The 23,445-nt window shown below is 42.7% G+C and overlaps 1 protein-coding gene across 1 annotated transcript in view; it reads left to right on the top strand.

Moving 5' to 3' along the window:
- csmd1b (CUB and Sushi multiple domains 1b) overlaps window positions 1–23,445 on the top strand; it is a 2,043,836-nt gene that overhangs the window by 1,455,962 nt on the left and 564,429 nt on the right. Inside the window, exons 15-17 of the mRNA XM_078213588.1 lie at window positions 9,988–10,170; window positions 14,389–14,715; window positions 19,382–19,576. Of these exons, the coding sequence (XP_078069714.1) occupies window positions 9,988–10,170; window positions 14,389–14,715; window positions 19,382–19,576 (705 nt within the window). The remainder of the gene's footprint in view (window positions 1–9,987; window positions 10,171–14,388; window positions 14,716–19,381; window positions 19,577–23,445) is intronic.

Here is a 23,445-nt window from a genome sequence, read left to right on the forward strand (position 1 = left end):
TCACACAGCATGTGGAATTTTCCAGATAGCAGTTGTCTCTGCCGGCAGTTTGTTGCTCCCATACCCATTCGTCAACATCAGCCAGAGAAAGCTATCTTTTCAGCTGGTCTTTGTGAGGTGCACCGTGGTCTCGCTCACTGCAACATGGTTCATTGCTTTTGGCATTCTGTCTTCCTCCATGATCACCCAGAAGAAATAAAACAGTAAAACCGAGAAGCAAGAATACTAGTCTGAGCTGGTCGTGTATGCTTTAAAATGGAACATCAGTAAAATGGGGAAATAGCACTGATCTGCATTGTTTTTTTCCTTATGGGCAATGCAGTTGGTGTTCTCAGAGAATGTATTCAATGCTCAGCAGTTAGGCTCTGTTGAGGACTTCATTGCTGCTGGAGAACTTCCATCAATGCTGTCTTGCAGTCACATTTGTTTCCTGTATAGAGCTCATGATTCTGTCCCATGCAAGGGGCTAGTGATGACAATCGCTCTGTATATTTGGTTTTGGTAGAGATACATAATAAATGATTTCACATAGTACACTTCAGGATGCAACCAAAGGAGCTTTTGGCCTTGAAGAATCAGTTGTCTCTGTCTTTGTTGACAGCTATAACATTTGAGATAATGCTACCTGGACAGGTAAACTGCTGAGGTTGCTGCTATCAGTGCTGATCTGTGGTGGTTTGGTATTTCCTTGCAACTATGGTTGAGACAACACTTCTGTTTTCTCTAGGCTAATAGTAAGGCCAAAGGCATTTGTTGTCTCAGAGAATCAACTTACACTGAGCTGCATTGCCTTCTCCATGTGTACCAGAAGGGTACAATCGTGAGCAAACAAAATGTCTGTGATAAGCTCTCCTATGGTTTTGGTATGTGCCAGTAGTTGTCTCAGGTTTAAAAGACAGCTTTCTGTTTGGAAGCAGCTGTATATGCTCACTGTCAAGCCTATCTATGTCTGTTGAAGCCTCATAATGAGAAAATAGAGAAAAGATCTGGTGCCAGAAGACTGCCTTGTTTACACCATTGGATACATAGAAAGTTCCGTTCTGTTTCGTCTGACCTTTCTGGCCTTGTGCAATTGACAAAGCATGGTGAGGAACCTTGGAAGGCACCCCCATTTAGACAGAATCTTTCAACGTCCAGCCCAGCTGACCTTAGCCCATGTTCCTTACACTTCTCCTGGATTTGTCTTAGCACAAAGATCCCAACCGTAGTTTCCTGTTTGGGTCTGAACCCGCACTGACTTTCAGGAAGGCTTTTTTCAGCTATTTACAGAACAAGTCTATTTAGGCCACTCTGGTCAAGATTTTGTTTGCAATGTTGAGTAGTTTAAACAGTCCGACTTCTCTCCCTTGTTTTTATTGAGGGAGGCAGTCAATACATCTGAAAGATCTTGAGGCATCCCTTTCTCCCAACATGTTGCAGACAGATCTGCAACAACCTATCAAGGAACACATCTCCTTGCTGTTTATGGTCTTTAGCTGGAATCCCATCGATAGTGGTGCTCTGTGTGATTTTAATTGTGTGCAATGGTCTTATTCATCCAGTTCATGGTTTGTTTCCCTCTGTGAAATATTTGCAGATATTTCTGCACCATCTGTTGGTCACCAAATAAGTTCTCAAAGTGTTCTGAACATTGTTGCAAGATGGACAGTTTATCAATGAGCAGAGTTGTTCCATCTGAATATTTTAGCACCTGGTAGGAAGGCTCATATACAGGTCTCAAGGCTATATAAAAGGATTTAATATTTCCTATATCTGCACGCATTTGTATTCTCGCAGTGAGCAACGTCACCAATTGTTTTGGATGACTTGCAGGGTGGTTTGCAGATTGCTGCACACTTTCCTTAGTGCAGCTTTTGTTGCTTGGTTATCTGGGCATGCAAGTAATCTATTGTGGCAGAAAGGCTTCTTTTGAAGAAGCTCATGGATCTCTTTCATCAGATCTGCCTTGCTTGCTTTTGATTGAGAACACAACCACTTCTACTGCAGTGTTTTTCAGCCTGGATTTCTATTATTGGGTTGCTATTATTGTCCGGAATGGGGTCATTGCAAAATCTGTCTTTAAGATTACTCTGGAAAACTGCTTCTACTTCTGGTAGATCAGCCCTTCCTAACGTTTTTCCTGGTAAGACTTTGTGTGACAACAGAGTGACTTTTTTCTGGAGGGGGGGGGTGTATGAATGTTGGTGAGGAGCCATAACTGCAGATTTGGCGTGGGGTGGGTTGGTGGTGTGGATGTGGGATTGGGTGTGTGGGGCATAGGGAGATGCCCTTCAGTCTCTGAGCAGAGTGGGTTTAGGATGGTCCTCAGTCTGAGAGGGTTGAGGAATGGTCTTCAGTCACTAAGTGCAGGGGGTTGGTGATAGTCTTTAAGTTTGTTTATTTATTAGTCAAAGTAGGTTTACATTAACACTGCAATGAAGTTACTGTGAAAATCCCCTAGTTGCCACACTCGGGCGCCTGTTCGGTTACATTGAGACAGAATTTAGCATGGCCAATACACCTAACCAGCACATCTTTCGGACTGTGGGAGGAAATGGGAGCACCCGGAGGAAACCCATGCAGATATGGGGAGAACGTGCAGACTCCGCACAGACAGTGACCCAAGCCAGGAATCGAACCCGGGTCCCTGACGCTGTGAGGTAGCATTGCTAACCACTGAGCCACCAAGCCACTTGCGTCTTTAGTCTCTGACCATTAGATGAGGACTGAATGAAAGGCGGTATCTACCAAACCTCACTCCAGTTAGTGGAAGGAATTTCAACTTCTGCCATTGGCGTAAAATGGATTTGGGAGCTGTGTGCAATGAGCGCTCAGCTAAATATCATCTTTTGTTCACACTTTTGCAAAGAATAATATTACACCCAATACCTCTGAGAATGGAGGATAGGAAAGTGAAAGGAAATGATCCTTCTATTGGATTTTAAAACACACAGCGAGCTCCCACTGAAAACATGGCAGACTTATACCAACAGACTGACTTCATTGTTTTCACTAAGAGATGTTTACAACATCAGTTAGCTTTAACTTATTTATGCTCAGGATTTTTTTGCAGAAGCCCAAGCACTGCGAATGAATTGATACCTTTTAAAACATGTAAACTGCAGCCAAAGGCAGGCTCTGATGAACAAGTTGCGCAGATAAAATTATGGCATTTTTCATGTAATTATTATCTGTAGAGAACAGTTCATAGCATTACCAATTATTTCTTTGAAGAAATTACAAAAGTCCCAATGTGAATGAGATAAGTGCTCCAAAAGAAGCCAAACACAATTAAGGCAGTAATGTTTTGAATGCATATTATAGTTAAAATGTATGATCATTAAATAATCTTTAATAACCTATCCACCCACAAATTGAGTAGAAGCAGTTTTTAATATATCAGGCAATTATTACTAGGCATCAGAGTTCAATAAGCTTTAACGGCATACCAATATACCTGCCAACCTCACAGCAGTTTTATTGGAATTTCCAGATTTATTGCTATATATATCTCCCCTTCAGTTCTCACGTCTTTTTCATCTTAATGTGCTACAGTTTCAGCAGAGCAGCATGCAGAGGTGGGGTTTCCCTTCAGGGTCTTTGTAATAAAATTGAAAGTGTATGCTTGGCAAGTTTGTTTATGATTCTGCTGCCAGAGGTAGTGCACACAGGGGATGATCTTAATTCGGGTGCAAGTAGTTTGATTTTTAGGGAGGCTGTTCAAAAATGTCAACCGAGTAACAATATTCATTGATGTGTGGCATTTATTTATTCCGCTTCCACGGGGACACTGAGACGTCCCATTTATTTTCAGCAGGTGCAAAGTAAACACCAGTTGGGTCACTCGGTCATTTAACTTTTATGAGGGTTACGGGGAGGGGGTGTCTCTGTTCTGACAGCGACTTTAGATTGGAGAATTAGTACTACAGGTTGAAGCTTGTACAAGCATAACTTCCCACTGGGAATGTAGGATTGTAGAATAAGCACACAAATCATGATCCCATCTTGATATTCCATTTCCATCCTGTCCCCTGGTCAGTTTTTAACTTAGCAAAACTTCAGCGAGCGAGGGGCTTATGGCACAAATTTAGGGATCAGCAGCAAAGTGACCATGACAGTCTTGCAGAAAAATGCTGATGAAGATCTGACCTATTCTGTGGTTTGTATTTCACCTTTCCTGATATTAATTTAATTCAGGTGCCAGCTCGAGGGAATGTCCAGCACGTTGCACCAGTGATGTAATCAAGTAGGTTAAGCAGTCACTCACGTTGCAGAATTCTGACAGGTCGCAAAGCAGGAAGTAATAAGCAGGTTTTATTATTCACTCCTTAAAATTTTACAGAAAGTGAAGTAAAGATTGGGACATGCATACGGGATCACGATTTACTATTGGCTTCCACCTGTCTTGGGAGATGATGGACTGTGCCCAGGATTTATGTCACTTATGGATTGAACATCATCTGTTGTGCCTGTACAGGCTGATTCATGAGTGGTAGTCCTTTTCACAGATGAATAGTGTTGCCTGGGATCAACTTTTGTTTTCATTCTGACAGGCTCTCTTTTCTGCCTTTTGGTCACCTCTTTTGTCCTTCCCATGCTTGTCTTCAGGCACTCCAGTCAGCAGTAAGGACTTCCCATGCATCAACTCTTGATCCCAGTCAACTTAAACTCTCGCTTTCGGACATCCCTGTATTGCAGACATGGGTAACCAATTAGTTTTGTGCCGAAAGCAAGCTCACCATAGAGCATGTCAAGGGGGATGTGGCTGTCATTTATCCATCTCATATGTCTTAGCCAACAGACTCAAGAGGGTAAACATGCTGAGGATCCCTGGATGCTGGTGTACTTCCATATTTGGCACACACCATTGCCAGAATATTCATCTGAGGCACTGAGATTAGAAGTTGTTTGGCCACTTTTCTTGGCTTGCATAAGTTGTCCAATGCTTCATTACTGTCAAGGGCAACGTTGAGAACACAAGCTGAGTATACACAGAGCATTGTATGTTCAGTTGGTTCGATATTAACCCACACTCAATTTATCAACATTGATGTAACAGCTGTGGTCTTGAAAATCCTGGCGTTCTTTTGGGGAATTAAGGGACAGATTACTTGGTATTTGTTGATCTCAGGTATGTGAAGCTGTCAATGACCTCCAGAGTGAGGTTATCAGTGGTGATGGAAGGTGGGGTCCCTACATCCTGGTCCAAAGCTTTGGTCTTCCTGACTCTGAGTGTCAGCTCAATTTTTTGCAGGCCAAGTAGAACTGATCCACAGGCCGTTGCAAATGCACTTCAGTCTGGGATGTCATTGTGGCATCATAAACAAATAGCAACTCACAAACTGGAATGTTATGCATTTTGGCTCACAATATTACCTATTTGAACAGCTTGCTATGAGCTCTCGCATGCTGGGAGGCACTCTCATTTGAGTCACCAAAAACATACAGTGGTAACAGAGAAGAAAATGTGTCAAAAAGAGTTGTTGCCAGGCTACAGCCCTGCTTTGCCCTGCTGCTGATCTTGAAAGTCCGTGATGTTGCTCCACTGTGACTGGCATTGTGAACATGTTCTCGTGGAAGGAAAAAATGACGGCCAAGAGTCCAGGTGGGCATCTTGTTTTCCACAACAGAGTCACCCTGTGCTGCCAAGGTTGAAGGCCTTGGTCAGGTCAATGAAGGCAATGTGGAGTGGTCTGCGCTGTTCAAAGCACTTCTCCTGCAGCTGCTAAAGTGAGAAAATCATATCGACTGTTGGCTTGCCAGCTCTGAAGCTGCACTGACACTCGGGGGAGATCCTTGATACAGCAACTTCAAACTGGTCAGAAACACAAACAAAGAACTTTCCCACAACACTTAACAAGGAGATATCTCAGTAATGGGTGCAGTCACTATGATCCCCCCTCCCTTTTTTGTACAAGGTGACCATGTTTGCGCAACTTGAGGCACAAATCTTTCCTTCCAGCAGAAACACAGATGCTGCAGCAATGCTGGTTTTTCACTTTTGATGAATGCTATTGTTTCCTGGGTTTTTACCATTGACGAGATGGTCAGTGACCATGTTCAGCTCCATTATACTATCCATGACAGGAATGTCTGGAATGGTGTTGTGACCTTCAGTGACGATGTTCACCACTGTGTAGAGTTCAAGGTTGTGCTCCACCCACATTTCCATCTGCTTGCTAGGTTCAGTGATGACCATCCCTGTCTTTGTCTTCAAGAGGGCTGATTTGTTTGTTGCTGGGCTACTTGCTTTGCTGATTCCTTCATCCTTCTAGCATCACTGGATTCAGTAGCAGTTTGTGTGCTGTTGCAAAGTTTGAGCCAGTATAGATTGGTGCAGTGTCGAGTGGTCTGCTAAAAACTGATTCTGACAGCTCTGAGAGCGTCCAGATTTTGTGTGCTGGTGACTTGCTTGTATTTCATGAGGGCTCTCCCCTTGGTCGTAGAAACTGGCTCCATTTCAGTCCAATTTGCCTCAGATCAGGGTATAATTCTGATGTCTTTTCCCATACACCGTGAGTGCAGAAGCAAGAGATGGTGTCATGCAAATGATTGAGTGAAGGTGAGTGTTGGGTCATAAATGCACATGAGGTTAACTGGGTAAAGAGTAAGAAATCTCTCTGAGCCGCCTTTGCACTCTGATCCTGGGTGCTTTTGCCTGAAACACCCTGATCAAGGATGTTCAGCAACTCTTGGGTCCTTTCTGGGTCAGTGGGATGGCAAGTGTTGATCTGATCATCTTGTAATGGTATTGTTTCCTTGGCCGAAGCTTGACTTTTTAACACACCAGGGGGAGTGGTCAGTGTCACAGTCAGCGTTGTGACAGCTACAAATGATGAAGATATCATTAAGGGCGATATGTTGGTGATGGTGAGATTTAGCTGATGCCAGTGATGTTGGCTTGGATGTCTCCAGGGCTCCTTGTGGCATGGCTTGGTTTGGAAGTAGCTCTTCATGGTAACAGCATAGCTCCAGCAACCATGTCCATTTATGTTCATCCTGCTGGTTCCTGTTGCCTGCTGCATATACGCTGTATCGTCAGTATCCACACTTGCATTGAAGTCCCTGAGATGTACAGTCCCTTGGGGTGGGGCAGAGAATTCTGCTAATGACAGCATTAAGTTCTCCATGGAGTTGATTTCTGACATCTGTGGTGAAGGTGATTGTCAGGGCATCAATGGACATGATGTTAACTGGGCCTACACTTCTTGACAAGTGAAGTGTAAGAAGCCTCTCTGAGGGGAATTAAATCCTTGCAGAGAGAGTGTTATTTTTATGGTGAGCATCCATGTGTTGCCTCCTGAATTTTACATTGCTAGAAGAAAATACAATGATTCCCTTTAAGGGATCCACTTGTTTTCCTCTGGTTGATACAAAGCATTAAGTCTGTTAGCATAGTGGGTGGGCATAGTGGCTTGTCTGCATGTTAGCTCTTGCTTTCAGCTCTCACCAATAGCTTGCAGTATAGCTAATGCTAAGAGAGAGGTGAGTGCTTGAGTGTCTCTAATCAGTACATAGTCTCTTCATAGCTGCCCTATGTAGTGTCTCCCATTGTGCCACAGTTAAACCGGGGTACCTCATGGACTCAGGTTAAGCTTCACCCTAGCATCCTCGAATCAGACCCCAGCTATGGGTAAATAACCTCATTGCCTTGTGGGTGTCTGGAAGAGAAGAAAACTAAAGGTATAAACCCTGACAGAAAATCCAAAGTGGAGCCTCATGGTCTGTAATTCAACATCTATTAGTCAGCTTTCTAGCCAAACTCGACTGGTTTCATCCTCACCTTTGGACAATACAAGCAATGCTGAGAGGGTCCCTGATGCTTGGCCAACTCAGGGTCTCCATACTATTTGCTGAGGCCTGTGTCCTGGAGAGGACACTCCTTTGTGGTTTACATTGGCATAACATCGGAAAAAACAGTTACCGGTTTATAAGCTCTCATTCAATTGGTGCCGAGTGCAGGTGCCAGGGGTTACTTCCAACGTGGAAGAGATCATTGTGTTTCATTGGAAAGCTACCTCTGCCTCAAACTGAGCAGGCCCAAACAGCTGGGTGCTGTCCTGCCACAGCCTCCTGACATCAATGGGTGTTTGGAGCTTAGATTGCTAATCTATGCACAGGGTAAGATGAACTCAGCAAAGAAGATGTCAGTCTTTTGCATCACAAGCTGGAACATAAGGACTATATGTCCTGACCTTATGATCACCTTCTGCAGGTTGATGATGCAAGCAAGACAGCTGTGGTTAAGGTGGAAGCTGAATTATCATTTTTTAAAAATGGAATTTTAAAAAAAATTATTAAAATTTTGGCATGGAATGGAGACATTTGACACTTCACAACTATTAAAATTTATTTTTCAGGGCCAAAGATAATTATGACTTAGTATGCTGTTTAAAAATCCAGTAGCGCCTCATTTGACGTGGTGTAACTTTTTAAAAAATGTTTTTACACAAGAATATTAACAGAAAGTGGAAGTCCACATAAAATCAGAGACTTTTACTTCTGAATTTCAGCATTTAACTGAACATGCACAGTCACCAGTAGTTCCTGTCAATTCTCGAGAATAATGATGGCATAAGTTGTTTAGGGCCAGATTGTCCCTGATACCTGGTTGCTGCTGAGTCCTCGAGCCTTAACCAAAACTTGTCATTCCAACATACTATTGATATTATCCTTGAAAATCCCATATTTTTCCTGGGTAAAAGACCAATCTAGCTGCTCCATTCATCTTGTTCCTAAAGCAATTCATTTAAAATTAAGGAAATCACTTCGAACAGAGCAAAAGAGAAAGGTAAACCATGTGTACATATAATAGGCTGGGAAATGAATAATAAGTTGGTGAATTTGGTGTGTGCGTTAATGAAATACATGGTGAGCACTGCATGTGTGGCAGCTGCTTGGAGGACGCAGTTTGGGACCGAATCCATTCTTTCTGCTGAGTACTCTTTATAATGGTGGCAAGCTGCTACTGTTAAGCATGGTGTCCAAGAGGCAGTTTGCCAATTTGGAGGCAAAACATTATGCTGGATGTGCTCTTTGTGGACAGCCTGTGACAGCAGTTTGAAGGGGGGATGCGCTTACCATCAGGATAGACAAGAGGGAGCAGGGGCAGTGTGTGCAGAACTTAGTTCAGCTACCAAAAACATTTTGATGGGTTCAGATGCAAAACCCACAAAACCTCGAGAAATGTCTGCAAAATGCCCGATACTCAGCTTTACTTGACAGCGGCTAATGATCTCTTCCATTACCACAGAAAATGGGTGCGGAGCAGGAAATTATCTTCGTCATTTCATCAAAAGGCGTAAATGGCATTGTGATATTAATTATCACTTGATCTCTATTGTATTTATATGAGAGACTCCTGCTGACTTCACAGGTTGTGGGCACTACAAAGTGATTTTTTCTGAAAATCAGGACAGATACCAATATGGTGATAATTTGGCGCAATGACCCACAGCTTAATTTCGCTTCCAGATTCACCCGGGGGTGTTAGCAGTGTAGTTGCTGCATGAAAATCAATGCTTGTGCTTTTTTTTTCATTGTTTTAAGTTTACATCTACCATGCTCTACGTGGTACTCTGTGGAGTACTTGGAGCATATTTGTACTATGTTCGACTGTCGGGAGGTTTGCCATACAGCAAGTTTAATTTGGTCAGTATTGAGATGAGAACTGTTGGCTGTTCCAATACCCAAACAGAGGCCTGAAGCAAATGATTTTCTGTTGTGACATTCCTGTGCCTTTATTTGTAGGTTGAAGAGTGTTAACTAGCATCTGATTGGATAATTACCAGAAGGAAATTTGAGAGGATATCATGAAAGGCCTTGACATTAACCTGTCTGCCCCCTTTTCAGAGGCTGAAAGATTCACTGTCTATTTTTGACATGTTCTGTGTTTGCCCTGGGCATGGTTGCAGATATTTCAGTTTTGCATATTTTGCTTGCCAGTCTTGACTCATTCTGTCTTTCTCTCTCTCTGTCTCTCCCCCTCCCCCACCCCACCTTCCCCAGAGATTGAAAAAGGAAGTTGTGGAGACCCTGGTGTTCCTGCTTATGGAAAAAGAAGTGGGGACAGCTTTTTACACGGCGACTCATTGACATTTGAATGCCAATCGGCCTTTGAACTCGTGGGAGAGCAGAAAATTATGTGCCAACAAAACAATCAGTGGTCTGGTAACAAACCGAGCTGTGTTTGTAAGAATCTTTAATTTCAAATTTTTGTGCCACCTTGTCATTTCACTTAAATGCATTTTGAACCTTTCAGCAAGGGTACCATCGAGATACATTTCCTTTGTTGCATTTTGATTTATCAAACATACTGGAGACAGCTTCCAATAAGTAATTGTTTACGAGAATAACTTTAAAGTGGAAGGAAATGCATGAATGCAGGTTCCAATTCATTGAAAAAACTCTTAAATAAACATTTTGCATTTAAATGGTTAGCGAGACTCATCATTCCTGCCCTCCACAGCTGATGAAATGATGGCACTAATTGACAGCTACGACATACATTCCAAAGTGTTTCCATTCACATTAATGTGGCTGTAATGTTAATGTCGCCTAGGAGTGACCCAACTAGAGTCATAGACGTTTACAGCATGGAAACAGGCCCTTCGGCCCAACTTGTCCATGCCACCTTTTGTTTTAAACCCCTAAGCTAGTCCCAATTGCCCGCATTTGGCCCATATCCCTCAATACTCATCTCACCCGTGTAACTGTCTGAACGCTTTTTAAAAGACAAAATTGTACCCGCCTCTGGCAGCTTGTTCCAGACACTCACCAGCCTCTGTGTGAAAATTTTGCTCCTCTGGACTCTTTTGTATCTCTCCTCTCATATCTTAAACCTATTCCCTCTCGTTTGAGACTCCCGTACCTTTGGGAAAAGATATTGACTATCTAGCTGATCTATGCCCTTCATTATTTTATAGACCTCTATAAGATCACCCCTCAGCCTCCTACGCTCCAGAGAAAAAAGTCCCAGTCGATCCAGCTTCTCCTCCTAACTCAAACCATCAAGTCCCAGTAGCATCCTCGTAAATCTTTTCTGCACTCTTTCTAGTTTAATAATATCCTTTCTATAATAGGGTGACTAGAATTGTACACAATATTCCAAGTGTGGCCTTAACAATGTCTTGTACAACTTCAACAAGACGTCACAACTCCTGTATTCAATGTTCGGACCAATGAAACTCAAAGGGGGGCAAAGCATGTCACAGGCTAAATATAATTGCTCAATGCTAAATATAATAGATGGCGGACAAATTTCCAAAGCTGAATCTACTTATTCCTTTTGCAAATATAAATTGCACATTCACCTTTTGCTATGGAGCAACCATAGCTGAAATGTTACAGACCAAATCCCACTACAGTTCAATGCTTCTGATGGGAGATTTTAAAACTTGGTTGGTGAAACAGTTGTGGTCTAGATCTGGGTGCTAATTAATGCCCAAGCTAACTTCAATACTTCACCATGATCGAATTCGAAAGGGATTCCACTGCATGGCAAAATTGACATTTTAAGTGAACTTCTGGTGGAAAATTTACAAAAACACAGAGCTATGGCCAGATAAGGAAGGATAGGAGGACTCCTCTCTATTTCCCACTCCTCAGATGATGGTAACAGTTTTTTTAATGGAAACAAATGAGCCAATTAAGGATATGTCGGTGACTGTTTAGATGCTGATCACAGCAAACTCAGTCAGACAGGTTTCTTTTAAATTGTAACAAGGGGTTAGTTTTTGTTGTGCGAAACCCACCCAAGTAAAGATATTGCAGAAGGTGAACACATGTCCAACTGTCACAATGCACATACCACAAGCATGCAAAAATCTTAGAATCTTAGAACCCCTACAGTACAGAAAGAGGCCATTCAGCCCATCGAGTCTGCACCGATCACAATCCCACCCAGGCCCTATACCCATATCCCTACATATTTACCCACTAATCCCTCTAACCTACGCATCTCAGGACACTAAGGGCAATTTTAGCATGGCCAATCAACCTAACCTGCACATCTTTGGACTGTGGGAGGAGACCGGAGCACCCGGAGGAAACCCACGCAGACACGAGGAGAATGTGCAAACTCCACACAGACAGTGACCCAAGCAGGGAATCGAACCCAGGTCCCTGGAGCTGTGAAGCAGCAGTGCTAACCACTGTGCTACCGTGCTGCCCACGTAAGTTACGAAGTGTGGAGGTTAACTTTTGACTAAAATAGGAGTCAACAAAAGTTAAATAAATAGAGTTCACTAGTTGTAAGTGACTGGTTAGTCTGGCAGTAGCAATCCAAAAGTTTTGTTTTGAAACTAGTGAGGTGTAAAAATGTAGCTGTTATTTCTTCTATCTTGGAACGTTGCCGTGGGAAGCAAAGTCTTCTTTAGGATTTGTCTGTCTGTTGCCGACAAACTGGTCTAAGTAAACAGGGACCAAACTTAGATGAGAGAGATAGAAAGGGAAATGAGCTTTCTGATGTTCCTTCTGCTTTCTGCTGCTACTTCTGCAAAGTCAACTGAGTGTTTTAATAAAAGGAATTTCAGAAGAGTGGTTCTGATCACCTTTTTTCTCAGTCGATGAGGACAGTGTATTCCGGAGAAGGCAATTGCTTGACTCACGTCTGGACAGTTTTGGTCATTTTGTTGTGGCAAAGGTGGTCATTTCCTTCATGTCCAAGACGTCACTTCTGAATGGCTGATTTTTCCAGATGATGATCTGGGAGAAAATATTAACACCTCCAGGCTAGACATTGTCTCTCTAAATTCTCTGTCTCCATCCTGACAAAATGGAATGTGCTGTAGCTATATAAATATACAAATTGTAGCAGTCATTTTAGGTTTAGGTCTGTCCTTGAAGAAATCATTAACATTTGCAGGTGTGAAACTCGACAGGAAGGCATGACATATTTGTAATCCATGTCAGAACCATGACGAACATCCAGTTGCAGTCAGGTCTGGTGAATTCTGAAGCCATCTTAAGTCAGTATCTCTGTTTGAAAAGTTGAACTGCCTTTTTAAAAAGTTCTGTACATGAATCCAGCAGATGAAATTTAAGTTTAATATTTAATATTAATGCCCCTCCATAACAATGGTTAAATAAACAAGAGGTTATTTTATGAACTAGGGTTTTGTGCAAATTAACTTGGTGGAGACAGCCCTGTTTCATTATATTTATGGTAAACAACACCAAAGAGTGGTGATTTAATGTCTTTTTGAAGAATTACCTTTCACAGTTATAGTAAACATTTTATGATGGTTTGCTGTGATAAAGTCAAATTTGATCCCTTCCATTTCTCAGAAACACATTCACATGCCATCATGAAAACAAGTATAGTTTACTTGTTCCAAATTTTCATGATGTATTTCATTTAAAATACCCATGGAAGGAAGCCATTCAACCCATCTGTACTACCTCTTTGCTGGAAGAATTCAATTCTAATCTAATTGCTCCACACTCTTCCCGTAGTCGGGTGTTTTCCAATGCTTGAAATATCCATTTTTTCCTTGCTGCAGCTGTCTTTACCTCAAGTCTGTTCTTGCGGCATTCTGCAATGGCTCGACAGAGAAGAAATTTGTCCTTCTCTTTCCTCTTACCCATTCCGACATAAATTTCATTGAACAACTTGTAATAATCACTGGTTCCTCAACTGGAAGAATTAATCTTTCCATGTTCACTCAATCAAAACTTTTCATAATTTTAGAGGCAATCTGTATAGGTATAGATCTGGCAGAGTTGCATTTTTATTTTGCCCCATATAAATTGCACTTCAAAAATGTCAAATGCCAAACTAAATGCTGCTGTTACTATGGGATATGGTTACTTAAATTGCTTCTAAAAATTTGATTTGAATGCTGAGGATGAGCCGCAAAATGCCACAAAATGCTGGGCGGCACAGTGGTTAGCACCGCTGCCTCACGGCACCAGGGACCTGAGTTCAATTCCTGGCTTGGGTCACTGTCTGTGCGGAGTCTGCATGTTTCCCCTGTGTCTGCGTGGGTTTCCTCCCACAGCCTGACAGACGTGCTGGTTAGGTACATTGGTCATGCTAGATTCTCCCTCAGGGTACCCAAACAGGCGCCTGAGTGTGGAGACTAGAGGGTTTTCACAGTAACTTCACTGCAGTGTTAATGTAAGCCTACTTGTGGTACTAATAAATAAACTTTATGCATACATTGAACATTATGACTGTGCAGTGAAAAGAATGTTCAATGTATTTATCGTTTTTAAATCAAAGCTTCAGCCAATAAAAGAGTGTGATGCCTCTTTAAAGGATTAAAATTATTTTTCTTCTTCCAACCTGTTTCTTTTAGTGTTAATTTGTAGAAAGTAATTGGTATGTGTAATATGTAACTGTTTGCATTAATTAGATTACTGGTTTATACTGTGCGAATATATTATTTTCTGTGTTTTTTTGGACAGTCTCCTGCTTCTTCAATTTTACTGCACCATCTGGAATTGTGCTCTCGCCAAACTACCCGGAGGAGTATGGCAACAACATGAACTGCGTGTGGTTGATCATTGCAGAACAAGCGAGTAGGATTCACCTGATCTTTAATGATTTTGACATTGAGCCTCAGTTCGATTACCTTACAATAAAGGATGATGGGACGGCTGACTCTACAGTTCTAGGAACTTTCTCTGGTGATGACGTGCCTTCGCAACTGGCCAGTAACGGACACATTACCCGCCTAGAATTCCAGTCAGATCATTCCACTACAGGCCGGGGCTTTAACATCACATACACAAGTAAATTGGCACATTTCAATTTTTTTTCCAGTGAATGTTGTCTGTTCGACATTTTCTGTATAATAAGTGTGTGAAGGATGAAAGCCGAGTAGGTTGCATAGTGAAGTTGCATGTTTGGCCACCAATGCCTAGTACGGTGTTCTAGGATTGAACGTTCCAATCCCAGCTTTGTTGTGTATGGAAGCATCAATCAAATGACAGACACTTTCCCATTTTGGTGGGGATAAGCTCCATGGGTGGCATCACTGGATCACTTTGTATGTCTGCCTGAGAGCATTGAAGAATAACATTGGTGACAAACTAGCAATAGCTGTCTTTCAAACTGAGGAAATGTGTTTATTTTCAATTCTTTCTGGGGTGAAAATCTTCACAAGTAAGGCTTGGATTTATTGCCAACTCTCGTGGAGATGGTGGTGGTGAGTTACCTTCATGAACAACTGCAGTCTTTGTGGTGAAGATGCTTCCACAGAAAAGTTAGGTAGGGAATTTCAGAAGTTTAACCCAGTGCTGATGATGAAACTGTGATCAATATCCTAGTTAGGATGACATTTGATTGACCTACTTAGAGGTGATGCTGTTTCCATTTTTGTTATTCTAAGTGATGGAGGTTGAGAGATGCTGTGGAAGAAGTTTGCTGGGTGTGTTATCATCAAAGAATTATGAAAGAAAAATGCAGAAGTAAAATAATTGAGATTGAGAAATGAAGGCCTCTTTATCTGCCACTTATTCAACTGTTATAATTGTTCATGCAAATCACAGTCAGTCTGGATATCAAGATAAGGGAATTGTCCCAACAAATTCAAAAATAAAGTCACCAAATTGATTGTTAAAATCAACAAATCATTCATTGTTTTATATTCATATTTTGTGCTGAAGTTACAGAGTGAAAAAAAATGTAGTTCCCACATGTTATTTGATCTATTAAATTTCAATATTTAACTGCATTCTCTGTTCCATTTCAAATGTGGAGATGCCGGTGTTGGACTGGGGTGAACACAGTAAGAGTTTTAACAACACCAGGTTAAAGTCCAACAGGTTTATTTGGTAGCAAATATGTAAATTTGGTAGCAAATTTGCTACCAAATAAACCTGTTGGACTTTAACCTGGTGTTGTTAAAAGTCTTACCATTTCAAATGGACAGGGGGGTGAAGAAAACAGTAAATCAGAAAGACATTTCAATTATGTTATCATCAACATTTAATCTCTTAGAATCATAGAATTACAGCACAGAATAAGACTATTTGGCCCATTGAGGCCATACTGGTTCCCTTGAGGTATTTGTCCCTTTTGTAAGTCGCAATTGAATCTTCTGCCACCAAACTCTCATTGGGCACATTCCGGATGGTAACCTTTTGCTGTTTTATCTGGATCATGTGATTTCTTGGTGATTGACAGTAGAAAGCATGAAATACTCGATGGGATTAATCTGACACCTAGTCTTCCCATGTTTCCAAGGATAAAGCACTCTGTACAACAGAGTACCAGCAAATGACCCTGCGACTTGACCAGGATGTTAGTAGAATACAAGCTGGTTGGTGAAGCCGAAACCAAGACAAAGAGCTTTTCTTTACTGAAAGAGTTTATTAACTGGTTCAGTGTCACAGCTCAACCTAGTGCCCCAGTCACCATCTCCCCCGCCAACCCCCACCCCCCACCCATTTACATTCTTTTGAGCAGCATTTTTTTTTAAAAACCTAACAAGTTCACAGCCCCTTTTAAAGGGGCACTCTTAACAGAAAGACAAAACTTCAAAGGAAACTTATCAAATTAAATTGAAATAATGTTCCTGGGACTGATAACACACTCCAATCCCTGAAGCATCTCCTATTTATGCATCCTCAGAGACAATTAGTACCCATTAACTGTTTCACTTCACCTTAACAATGTCATTGACATGGAACTAGCAAATCTTAATAATGTAATTGTCGAAGCATTGACACTGCTCGTTTCCCGCAGAGAAAGCAGGAGTATCCAAATGCTCCTCAAATCCAAGATCCAAGACTTTTGGATACTAGCTTTCGGAGCGCTGCTCTTTCGTCGTGAGTGGGAGATCCCACTCACCTGACGAAGGAGCAGCGCTCCAAAAGCTAGTGGCGTTTGCTACCAAATAAACCTGTTGGACTTTAACCTGGTGTTGTTAGACTCCTTACTACACTTCCAGGGAAACAGCAATTGAGTAATCAATTTCTATTGCATTACAAGAATTGAGAAATCAGCCAACCAGGAAATATCCATGTACTGAAACTCATTGAGAGAAAGCTCTCTGAGGAGCAAAAAACCCCTCTGCTTTTCATAGAAATCAAAATAACGCTCAAGGTAATTATTTTTTTAAAATGACTTATTCTGGCAAGAGTCCAACAAGTCAGTTATGAATATATTGTTCTAAACACTCTGTGATTTAAGTGAGGTGGTGCACACTGAAATAGGTAATCCTCAGAATCTGTGCTTGTGCTAATTAGCAGGAACAAAGGGCTGACGTGACTGGGTGAAGGGGAGAGATGCATAATGCAGGACATCAAGTCTGAACGATATAAGAGCAAAGATAGATTTTAAAAAGTGACAGATAATTGATGTCAACCTGGGTTTTTAAAAGGAGGGAAAGGCAGCTCGGGGGCATAAATAGTTTCTGTATATTGTTTTCTCCGGAGAAGATTAAATTTGAGTTGGAGGTGCTGAATTTCAGCAGCAGGGAGAGAAGCTGTTTAATCAGGATACAATTAATGCGGAAGGAAGGTTCTAGGCATTAGCATTGCGCTAAAACAAATTTTAAAAATTAATGGAGAGGAAATAGGTACTAATTGTAGTTCAGCACTATTGAAGTCAGCAACTGAGTCTAAAGCTTCCTTGATGCAATGTGCCACGCTCCAATGTATTACAGCACTGCACATCCCAATTTGAATTTCTGTTATTACTAGCTTCCTGAAAATAACCAAATATTCCTCCTCATTTTTAATTCCGTATTGAGCCCTGCTAATGTACAGAAGCAGAAAATACAGGCAATGGTCAGTAAATCAGGCAACATTCATGGAGAAAGAAAAATAATTGACAGGTTGTCCTGTACAAGGTGCCAGAGTCCCCTCCCACCCCCTCCCTGACTATAACATTTGGTGGGGGAGGAGGGTGGGGGATGCCCACCCTGGGGAAAATTGGCCATTTAAAGACTAGAGGCTGAACTTCAGCCTTTCTGGATCAAAAGGTCCCCCTCAGAGAGCTGCTGGCCATTTAGAGACCCGAAGCTCTCCAGCACTTCGGACAGAGACGTACAGCATTTGATTGGAATTTGGTTAAGTGTAAGGGGGTCTTGCTGATGCCAATGCTGGCAGACCCCGATGAGGGGGGAGGGGTGGTGAGGAAGCATGGAGCAGGAATTTGAGAGGTTGTGGGGGAAGAGTAATCTGGGGATGTATAACACTTCTTTTGGGTGGGGATGGGAGATCCTTGAAGGGCCAAGGAGCCCAGTAAAGAGGGGCTTCCCCCAGTCCACCACCAGTATATGCATTGAAACCTGTTGGGTGATGTACTTTTCCACTTAAGGCTCTCAATCGGCCCACTAGTGGCAGGCTGCCTGATGCCAGTCCCACAGCTGGTATAATTGTGATGGGAGAAGGGACAGGTAGATAGGCAGCTGTTAAATTTAACACGCCGCCCTGCCTTCAAGCCCATTGTTGGTGGAACGTAAAATTTAACCCAACATTTCAGGTTGGTGAAATATTGACGAATATCATTGGCCTGAAATATGAATTCATCTGTTGCCAGACCTGTGAGTATTTCCAGCATATCCTGATTTTATCTCTGATTTTCAGCCTCACACATGAGTGTTTTTCTCATGTGTGTCGAACTTCCCTGAGGTACAAAGTTATTACTGGGTTCAATTTTATCAGCTTCCACACAAGTTCTTTTTGAAGACTGCAAAAGTGTGGAACATCTTATCTATCTTATCTTCTCTTCCTCGAACTACCCGCAAACTTTTAAAATCCTTTTAAATGATGTCAGCTAACTATTGCATTTTGATTTGTCTCCCCCCTCATATGAGTGAGGGAGAAAAATCAGAAGAGAATCGCACCAAGCATCCTATACACACTGTCCAGTATTTAATGTCAGAATAGAACTAGAAAAGGTAAACCTGCTGTTGTCCCAGCCAGTGAAATTATGTAGCCTCAAATCTTTCATGTCTACTCCACTTGGTGCATCATTGTGAATATCTATTTGAGTTGTTAATAATCTACTCGCGATGCAATGCATTCAGTCATATTTGATCTGGGTTGTAAAAGGATGTCTGAAACATTGTCATTTAAATGTGAAAAGTGGGGAACTGAGCAGTCTGTTATCTCTGGTGACCTGTTGGCTGTAATGGTCCTCCACAAATGGAGTATTAGAACTCTGTGGACCCACAGCATGAAACTGCTCTTGAATTGGTGCGGAAATGCTAACCTCTGTCAAATATACCGAATATCATCCTGAAGTATGTTTCCCTCCCCATCTTTCATTTTGATCTGCCCAAAACTCTCAAAGAATGCATAGCATAATGATGCCGGTCCTGCCAAAATCTAGCATGTTCGCAACCAGAGTAAAATCAAAAATATGTATCTGAAGGATGATGGGGATAGATGTTGTTTTGGAGTCTTTTTCAGATTGTAAGAATGTTCTTTTTATATTATTAACCAGCTTTTGGACAAAATGAATGTCACGACCCTGGCATTCCAGTCAATGGAAGACGTTTTGGTGATATTTTCCTGTTGGGAAGCTCTGTGTCTTTTCACTGTGATGAAGGCTTTATTAAAACCCAAGGATCTGAGACCATAACCTGTATTATACAGGAAGGGAATGTCATCTGGAATTCTGCTGTCCCACGATGCGAAGGTAACTATTGCAAATGCCACACTTATTCAGGGAATGTAATGATGCAATGAAGTGAATGTATTTTGCCCTTTCTTGTGATAGTTGTTAATTGAAAGCACAGTTTAGAATCCTGGAAATTTACTCAGAAAATTGCATACAGCCTATCATGTCTCTCCTATCTGAGAATATATGGAACATAGAATAGTACAGCACGAGAACAGGCTCTTCCCCACGACGTTGAGCCGAACATGACACTAAATTAAACTAATGCTTTCTGCCTGCCCTTGGTCCACATCCCTCTATTCCTTATATATTCATGTGCTTATCTAAAAGCCCTTTGAACGCCCCTATTGTATCTGCCTGCACCACCACCCCTGGCAGCGCGTTCCAGACACCTATCACTCTCTGTGTAAAAAAACTTGTTCCTCACATCTCCTTTGAACTTTCCCCCTCTCGCCTTAAGTGAATGCCCCCCTAGCATTAGACATTTCAACTCTGGGAAAGAGATTCTGACTGTCAGCTCTACCTCTGCCTCTCATAATTTTATAGATTTCTATCAGGTCTCCCCTCCGTCTCCGCCACTCCAGAGAAAACAACCCGAGTTTGGCCATTACAGAGACTTGGGGCCCTATTTTACCATTTTGATTCTAAGTGCTGGGCGGATTTGAAACTGGGAGTGTTTCAGATCTGACTTTTAGATCCGTTCTCAGGTGCCCCCCGTATGCACTCTGCCTGAAAAAATATCAGCAATTCCGAATCGCCCTGCAGCAAGTGGGCGGGGCTTAACGCATCCGAAGCCCTGCAGCTCCGATCGGTGCCTCCAACTGTGTATGTGCAGAAAAAAAAGATAGAATACTGCTCCCCTGCCACATCCCTCCTGGGTCGGCTAATGCCTCCCCCTGGCCCCCACAGACATTGCCCCAGCCCCCCCAAAATTACTGATCCTCTTATTCCCCCATCACCCAGATCAATCACGGGCCCCTCCCCCTTCCCCCCCCACCAATCTCAGGCAGAGTGGCAGCGGACACCCCCTTACCCTCCCCACCGATCTCAGGCAGAGTGGGAGCTGACCCCCCTTCCCACCCTCCCCAGCCCCAATCCCAAGCAGAGAGCCATCGGACGCTAGGCACCTACCTCCTCTCTAACTGGATTGATTAGTAAGTTTGCGGATGACACAAAGGTTGGTGGATTTGCAGATAGCGATGAGGACCATCAGAGGATACAGCAGACATAGATCGGTTAGAGACTTGGACGGAGAGATGGCAGCTGGACAAATGTGAGGTAATGCATTTTGGAAGGTCTAATACAGATCGGAAATATACAGTAAATGGCAGAACCTTTAGGAGTATTGATAGGCAAAGGGATCTGGGTGTACAGGTACACAGGTCACTGAAAGTGGCAATGCAGATGGAAAAGGTAGTCAAGAAGACCTACGGCATGCTTGCCTTCATCGGCTGGGGTATTGAGTTTAAAAATTGGCAAGTCATGTTGACGCTTTATAGAACCTTAGTGAAGCTGCACTTGAAATATAGTGTTCAATTCTGGTCGCCACACTACCAGAAGGATGTGGAGGCTTTGGAGAGGGTACAGAAAAGATTTACCAGGATGTTGCCTGGTATGGACGGCATTAGCTATGAGGAGAGGTTGGAGAAACTTGGTTTGTTCTCACTGGAGCAACGGAGGTTGAGGGAAGACCTGATAGAAGTCTACAAGATTATGAGGGGCATGGACAGAGTGGATCGTCAGAAGCTTTTTCCCAGGGTGGAAGAGTCAATTACTAGGGGGCATAGGTTTAAAGTGCGAGTGGCAAGTTTTAAAAGAGATGTACGAGGCAGATCTTTTACACGGAGAGTGGTAGGTGCCTGGAACCCGTTGCCGGGGGAGGTAGTGGAAGCGGATAGGGTAGTGACTTTTAAGGGGCGTCTTGACAAGTATATGTATGAGATGGGAATAGAGGGATATGGTCCCCGGAAGTGTAGGGGGTTTTAGTTAAGTCGGGCAGCATGGCCGTGCAGGCTTGGAGGGCCGAAGGGCCTGTTCCTGTGCTGTAATTTTCTTTGTTCTTTGTTCTTTGTGGAGTGCCCGAATCGGATTTTTATGGATCATGTCTGTTTCACGCCGATTCCGGATGGGCGAACGTGGTGGTAAAGGGGGAAGTGCCGGTAAATTTGGGCGTGCAGCCCATTAAGTCAATTTAAATGCATGCAAATACATTTAAATGGCCATAGTGCCCGTTTCGGACCCAGTCCCAATCGTGGCCATTTTCGGGCCTTGGTAAAGGGGGAATGGGCGTGGATCGCGCTACTTGCCTCACGCCCGACTTTACCAAGTTTTTGTGCCCAAAAATGGGTAAAATCAAGCCCTTCGTTGAGAGAGGAACAGGATTGACTGCTCAACATTCCAGGGTTTCGATGTTTTAGACAAGATAGACACGGAGGTAAAAGAGGTGAAGGAGTTGCATTACTTGTCATGGAGAATGTCACGTCGGCACTCAGAGGACCACTGGAGGACTCATCCACCGAGATAATATGGGTAGAGCTCAAAAATAGGAAGGGTGCAATCACTCTGATGGGATTATACTATAGGCCCCCCAACAGGGACCGGGACATTGAGGAACAAATATTTAGGCAGATTATGGAAAGATGCAATAACAATAGGGTTGTCAGAGTGAGTGACTTTAACTTTCCCAACATTGACTGGGACTTCCTGAGAGCAAGAGGCTTATACGGGGCAGAATTTGTCCGGTGCAAACAGTATGTGGATAGTCCAACTGGAGGAGAGACAATACTGGACCTTGTATTGGCAAATGAGCCTGGCCAGGTGACTGACCTTTCAGTGGGAGAGCATTTTGGAAACAGTGATCACCACACCTTAAGTTTTAACATAGCTATGAATAAGGATGAGTCAGGACCTTGTGGGAAGGTACCAAATTGGGGGAGGTTCAAATTACCACAGCATTAGGCAGGAGCTGAGAAAATTAATTGGTAGCAGCTGAAATCGGGCAAGTGCATATTTAAACAATCCCCACATGGCAAAGACCCACTGATCAGAGTTCAGGACCGGCATGGTCCACGAAGGAGGAAAGACAAAGATGATAAGTTAAGGGACCGTTGGGTAATGAAGGGAGATTGTGAATTTAGTCAAATGGGAAAGAAAATGCATAATATGTAAGCTTTAGGAAGCTAAAATTGGGCAGGGCCCATGAGGAATATGAAGAAAGCAGGGAATTAGGAGAGCAAGGAAGGGGCCATGAAATGACCGTGACAAGGAGGATTAAAGAGAATCCCAAGCCATTTTATACATACATTAAAAACAAGAGGCTAAGTAGGGAGAGGCAGGAACACTTAAAGATAAAGGAGGGAACTTGTGGTTGGAAGCACAAACAGTCCAATTACCTTCTAGGCTATAACAAGTTTTCAAAACAGCCTCTCTCAATCTCTGTTCCCTTTTTTTTCCATTTGAGGAGGAGGGAGGGATGGAAACACGACAAAAAAAGTCTGATACTCCTATTGTGGGGTTCGGAGGAAAAGGAGCTTATTTCCAATGTTTGGGGCTTGCCAATGATTTACCATTCCTTGACACTGGGCTCTTATTTCTGGAAGGATTAATCCTTTCCAGGATTATTTTAAACATTACACAATCAGTTTATGGAATGAGAGCTGGATGCCCAATCCTTCTGGCAAGAGTAATTTTGGGGTGGTATTTTGTGAAATGCTGCTGACACATTGCGTGCTCCTAACAGAGATTTTGCTGCAACTTACCAGCTCAAGGCCAATGCACTAGCATGTAGCTTGGAGAGTGACCCAGCCGCCAAGGTGGTCGAGGGGGTTGGACTGATTATGAAGATTATGCTTCTGGTAGCAATGGTTCACATTATTGTTGTGAGCTTG

This window comes from Mustelus asterias, chromosome 5 (genome assembly GCF_964213995.1).
Source record: "Mustelus asterias chromosome 5, sMusAst1.hap1.1, whole genome shotgun sequence".
In the NCBI taxonomy this organism is placed as follows: Eukaryota; Metazoa; Chordata; class Chondrichthyes; order Carcharhiniformes; family Triakidae; genus Mustelus; species Mustelus asterias.